This window comes from Cenococcum geophilum, assembly GCF_001692895.1.
Source record: "Cenococcum geophilum 1.58 unplaced genomic scaffold K441scaffold_8, whole genome shotgun sequence".
NCBI classification, from domain to species: domain Eukaryota; kingdom Fungi; phylum Ascomycota; class Dothideomycetes; order Gloniales; family Gloniaceae; genus Cenococcum; species Cenococcum geophilum.
Genome location: NW_027137566.1, coordinates 2,254,266 through 2,260,130, shown reverse-complemented (window position 1 = coordinate 2,260,130; position 5,865 = coordinate 2,254,266). Strand labels below are relative to the sequence as shown.

The following is a 5,865-nucleotide window of genomic DNA, read 5'->3' as shown; positions in this document are numbered from 1 at the left end:
GGCGTTTTATACTTTAAAAGGGTCTTTATAAATAAAAGACAAGTATTTAATTATTTCTTCTTTAGCGATAAAGGGGTCTGCTAAGTCTTTAGTGTATTATAGGCATAAATATGTCTAGGCGTCTTTGCTAATACGGCTAAAAACGTAGACTATTCTAGCTTGGGCATTAGGGAAGTAGTCTATATTAACTTTAAGCTTATCCTGTAATTAAAGCTTCTAATTATTAAATATAGGGTTAGTTCTGTCTATAAGCAGTAGGGGATCCGCGACCTTTACTAACCGCTTTAGTACTATATAGGCCTTAGTAGATCTACTAAGGCGCTAAAATAGGGCCTAAAGGACTATAGCAAGTCTTTAGTTATCTAATAATGACTTATTATTAGATATAGGGAAGAAAATCGCTATAATTATAAACTAAGAAAGTCCTAGTAGTATATAAGATATCTAAGGATTTCTGTATCTCTAGCTTTAAGCAGCTCTTACAGTCGTTTAATTTCGGTATTAGCAGCTATAAGCTCCGCCTAAGGGGTTAAAACGTTAATTGTTTTTTCGTCTGAAGTATTTAAGGGTCCTACAGCTGCTTTACCTGCTACTATAGTTCGTGGCATAGTGGTAGGGGTATTAGGTACTTCTGGGTAATTTCTTTAGGGGTTCTGGTCTGTGTATATCTTATAGGTCCTTTCCTTAGGGTTCTGTTCTTTTCTTTTAGGTCCTGTCCTTATAGTCCTAGTAATGTCCTTAGGGTCCTATTCTATATTCTTATAGATATATTTAAGTTCCTTCTTAGAAAGAAAGAGTAGAGTAAGCTTTAGATAATATTAGCGACTTAGTTAATTAAGGCATGGGCACGGTAAAAGGGACGCGCAAGCCTATACGATTAGATTGTCTATAAATAAGAATCTAAAGCTAGGGAAAGGAAAGGAGAAGAAGAGTAGCGCCGTTCGATATTTTATAGATCTTCGCGTCACGTGACCGCAATATGCGGCAATCTGTAGCAACTTGCTAGTGCGAAGTTCTACTAAGTTCTGCTAGTGCCGTAACACTTCTTACTCTTATTTCCTATACATTTCTTATATATATATATATAGAGAGAGAGAGAGGCTTTTAAAGCTATATTTAATAGATAGAGTCCTTATTCTTTTCTTATAATTAGTATACGGACTACTAATTAATACTTAGTAAACTAAAAAAAGAGAAGCTAGGGGAGTTATAAGGAGCAGGTAGTTAAAAGGGAAGATTTTATACTATTAATAAACAATCCTTTTAAGGCCTTTATAGTGTCTTACTTTAGGCTATTTAATTACCTACCTCCTTAGCCTTATTACCCCTACCCTCCGCTATATAGGCGTTAAGCCGCCCTAAAACTCTAGCCCTATTTAATTAAAAACAGACCTAATTAAGCTACTTAGCTAATTCTTTAAGTGGCTAGTATATAAACTAGGCTTTTATAGTAAGTAATAAAGGGCAATTTTAAAGCCAATTAGAGATAAGTTAGTAGAGAAAGAATAGAATATTAATATACTAAATATAAAGAAGCTAGGTAAAGGTATAACGTTAGATATATAGGAGCTCTATAACTTTAAGGTTAGTATACTAGCTTAAATTAGGAGTAAGATCTTAGCCTTTAAGCGATCTAAATAGTAGCTATCTATTAATCTATAATATATCCTACCTCTTAGAAGTGTTGCCCTATATACATTCTATATACTTAACTAATAGTAAAATATAGAAAGGCGCTAAAGCTCTTAAACTCCTTAACTAGCCGCTAGTTCCTTCTAATCTAAGCTTTAATATTATTAAATATCGCCTTAATTAGATTATAATTTAGTAAATATAGTGGTAGAAATCTTAGTTTAATACTATACTACTTATAGAGCTTATAGAGTTATACTAACTTATAAATTAATACGTTGTTTAGAATAAGGACTAAGTATAGCCTTAGGTATAGTAAATAATAAAAGAGCACTTACTCCTCTATAAAGGATTTAAATATTATAGAGGTAATAAAGCCTTAGAAGATAATATAGCTTAAATATCTATCTACTAATAGCGCTAATAGAAGACCCCACTTCTTTAATCTCTTAAGTAGGCGTGCTACTCTATAGTTAGTCCCTTTAGGTAACTAGCCGTACTTCTTATTACTAGTTCTCTTATTCGCTGCTAACTTATTAAAAAATATTAGCTAATCTACTATTTAGCTCTTTTAAATACTAATCTAGGCGTTATAAAGGGGTAGTGCTCCTTTTAGCCGCCTAAGCCTTAACTACCTTCTGTAGCTAGCGAGCTCTTTTAAAAGCGTAGTATATACTTATAAGAGAGAGTAGGGCATTAAATTCATTAAATCGGAAGGTTTATATTTATCCAGATATACGGTTAGTTAGTCTTTAAGAAACTTAAGAAGCTTCTATATAATAAGTTAGTAGAAGACTTAATACTATAATATTATATATTACTATTTCTTAGTAAGGTAGTAGAGATTTATATTGGCTAAGAGTAACTATAGGTAGTGCGTACAGCTCGCCCTAAATATTAAGGTCTAACCGTAGCTTATAAATTATCTTCTTAAACACCTTTACTGCCTCTATAATAGCTGCTATACTTTTATTAGCTTTAACATAAAGCCTAATTCTATAAATAACTTTATCTAGAAGGCGGCGCCCTGTAATTACGACGATTGTGGTAGTAAAATTGAAATCATACTCCCTCCGCAAAATTTTGGTAAGGTGCGTTGCGAATTTTTCAGCTTGGCGAATTTTTACCGATATTTCGCAAACGACTGTAAAACGAATGGAACAAGAAGGAAGCTCCATAACGTAAAGCGAAGTTCCCCACCCTAGATACCATCATCTCTTGATCCCTTATTTGGAAACCCAAATCCAATAATTGCGGATACAAAACAAAGCCATAATGGTAAGAGGATTGAAAAAAAAGGGGGGGGGGGTTTAAATAGCGGAAACGGCGGATAAGCTGCCTGCAAGGCTTTAAGAGCACAAAATGCGCAAAGAATAGAAGGGACATATGCCCGCATTCGCCGCAGCAACCCCCCTACAGAATTGTACCAAGTAACTTTAACAACTTCTAAGTCACGAAGCAGAAGAATATGGTCATGTGTAGTTTATACGACCCAGCTCCAATAAAAAAGCTTAGCAACAGGATCAGCTGTGACGAATCCAAACATGGAATGCATGATGCAACCAGACCCCGGTTTTATAAACATTGCGGCGAATGCGGTAGGCCAAGCACTACAGCATCATCTATTTATGGGAGCCTAGACGCCAAAGGGGAAGTTTGCATAGCATGGATATTACCGAAAGATGTATGCTTTCCGTAGAGTCTCCTCGTCGTTTAATGATGAAGTCGAAATTTGTTTACTACAACTGTGCTGGTGGGTGCCGCATCCGGACTCTAGTCCGAGAGATCATCATCGACGCTATTAGCATCATTAGAATGGAAGTCTAGAATATCGAGTTCAAAGCTGTCATTGAATGACCCATCATAGTCTTGAACATTCGCTGCTTGGCGAAGCAGTGATGTATGACGTTGAGCCCAAGGAAAGACATCTGGATTCGATAGCTCAGGAACTCCTCTTCCTTTAGACGCGGCTAAATCGAAAGACTGAGGTGACTGATTTAAAAGAAGAGTGTTTTGCATTCGGTCTTGAACAAGGCTGTTTGGGGCCGCCAACAGATCGTCTTGATAAGGAAGTTCATCCGCTGGTTCATCACCGGTGGTGACGTAAGAATGCCTCGAACTAGTAGAGAACTAATATCAGAGAAGTCAAGGTAATGACAATTTCAATATACGCACCGCTGAATGATTTCGTCAACATCTTCTCTTGGGTGCATTCGTTTTACATGGGCTTTAAAGTTGTCGCATCGAGGCCAAGACTTGTTAGGTTTTTTGCATCCTATCACGGTGCACATATAACTTTCCTCACAAGCCTCACCATGCACAGTTCTCTTATGTCGCTTGAGGTCATGGGCGCTCTTGAAACCTGAAAAGTCCTTTGGCAACTTACAGCTCCGATAGTTACATTTATGTTGGCCACTTTGTTTTCTAAGCTTTGTCAGCATCTTAAAAGTGGCAGAAACGTTGTTTGAACATACTTCGGAGAAGAAGAATGCCTTGGCGCTGCTTCGAACCGGGAAATATAGCATCGTGAGTTTATCACCGAAGTAGAGCCAGTGATTATCTGCGAAAGGTTCACTGATGCGGACCTAGCCTGACCGCTGTTTGTTGGAAGTGTTGAAGGTTCGCCCAAGGTGGTTAGCTGTCCGGCAGGGCTTAGCTGCAAATCATTTACATCTTCATACCTGGACCTAGCATTCAGGGACGTATGAGAGATATGAGTATGTGGAACATTCGAAATTTGCTGCTCATCGGTCCCTAAGAGCAGAGGATCAAGGGAGTGTTCGACGTCGACTATTTCATCATGCTCTGGCTCTAGTAGAGATCTGTGGTACCTAGTTTCGTCATCGGCACCCTCTCTAGCCGCATCGGTTAGGATAGAAGGAGCTAGATCATTCATGTGCTGTACGTAATGCTGAAACAGAGCGTGGCATCCACCTATGTTCCCATGGCAAAGTGGGCAATTCGAAATTCCCGAATCGATCTGGGCTCCATGAGCGATAAGGAAATGCTCGGCCCATGCCTGGTGACTGTCAAGGACCGTATCCTCCTCACAGCATCCGGAAAAAAGGCATGGGTAATTTTTCCTAAATTGGGGAAGTGTGGTCTTGGAGGTGGATGAGCCTGTAAACGAGGTGGCGATTGTCTCGGTATTTGCCATCTCTGTTGCATCAGAGCTTCCCAATGCCGAGTCACGGAATTTTAATGTATCTGTTCCCCTGGTGGAGATATTCTCGGTTTGGAACTCAGAAGGACTACCCTCCTGGGTGAGGGCATCTATGGCAGCCTGATAGCGCTTGAATTGGTCCCAGTAGAATTTCCCTAATCGAGCGACTACCTTCTCATTTGCTTGAGGGAGCTTGGTGTGTATTCGATCCGAGAAGAAATCCATGGGGGAACGACTCCTAGATTGAGTTATAGATGGAGATCGATTCTTGTTCGACGAGTTGATCCCAGAAATCGACATGAGGCATTTCGTTAGGTGATCAAGCGCCTTGAGAATGTTTTTTATGCCATGCAGGCCATCCTCAATCGCTGCTGCTGCATTGCATTTATGACAATCACTTCTCTCTGCGATAACATATTGTGCTTCATCATGCAGCACGTTAATACCGGCAGACTGTAACAATTCCTTTCGGGCAGCTGGTGAGTGAAATACATAATGAATCAGATCTAACACCAAATAGATGAGTCAGAACCGTTTACGATGCCATCTATTGAGGAGCATCCCTCACCTTGAGATAAAGTATTTCCTATCCCAATAACGATCTGGAGCGTGACTTTCTTAACTTGAGAGCCTTGGAGTAGGCGCATGTCAAGTTCCCCTGTGCGTACATTGACGGTCTCACCCCATATGATGAACCTATTGAAAAGCTCCCTAACAGGCTCATAAAGGTGGGGACTCAATATCGTATCGTCTTGAATCTTCCTTAGGAGAGGATTATAGACGTCGACGCATGAACGGAAGCATCTCGCAAAGATGCCATGATCGTCTGGTGCCCGTTCGGCCGATACAGTCTGCTGCCATCTACGGATTGAGGACGAGAGAGTACCTTGTGTGAAAGCTGTCGAGATTTGAAATTCGCTATACTGACTGGCTCGTGGCGTGTTGGAAATCACGGCGTTCGGAATGTTGGAGTCTAAGCTCATGGTCACTTGCTCGACGCGTACGGCCTGACCTTAGTGCCAGCTTTGCGAATTGCAACTCGAATCCCTTGGACTACCGTGCTGGTCTAT

General features: G+C 39.9%; 1 protein-coding gene across 1 annotated transcript; it reads right to left on the bottom strand.

Moving 5' to 3' along the window:
* Positions 1-3,334: 3,334 nt before the first annotated feature.
* K441DRAFT_693908 (uncharacterized protein) lies at positions 3,335-5,778 on the bottom strand (the record flags this gene model as incomplete). Its single annotated transcript, XM_067652681.1, has 4 exons — positions 3,335-3,751; positions 3,808-4,056; positions 4,107-5,271; positions 5,364-5,778. 4 exons carry the CDS (start codon positions 5,776-5,778, stop codon positions 3,406-3,408), a joined length of 2,175 nt encoding a protein of 724 aa, XP_067507586.1. The 3' UTR covers positions 3,335-3,405.
* Between the last annotated feature and the right edge of the window lie 87 nt (positions 5,779-5,865).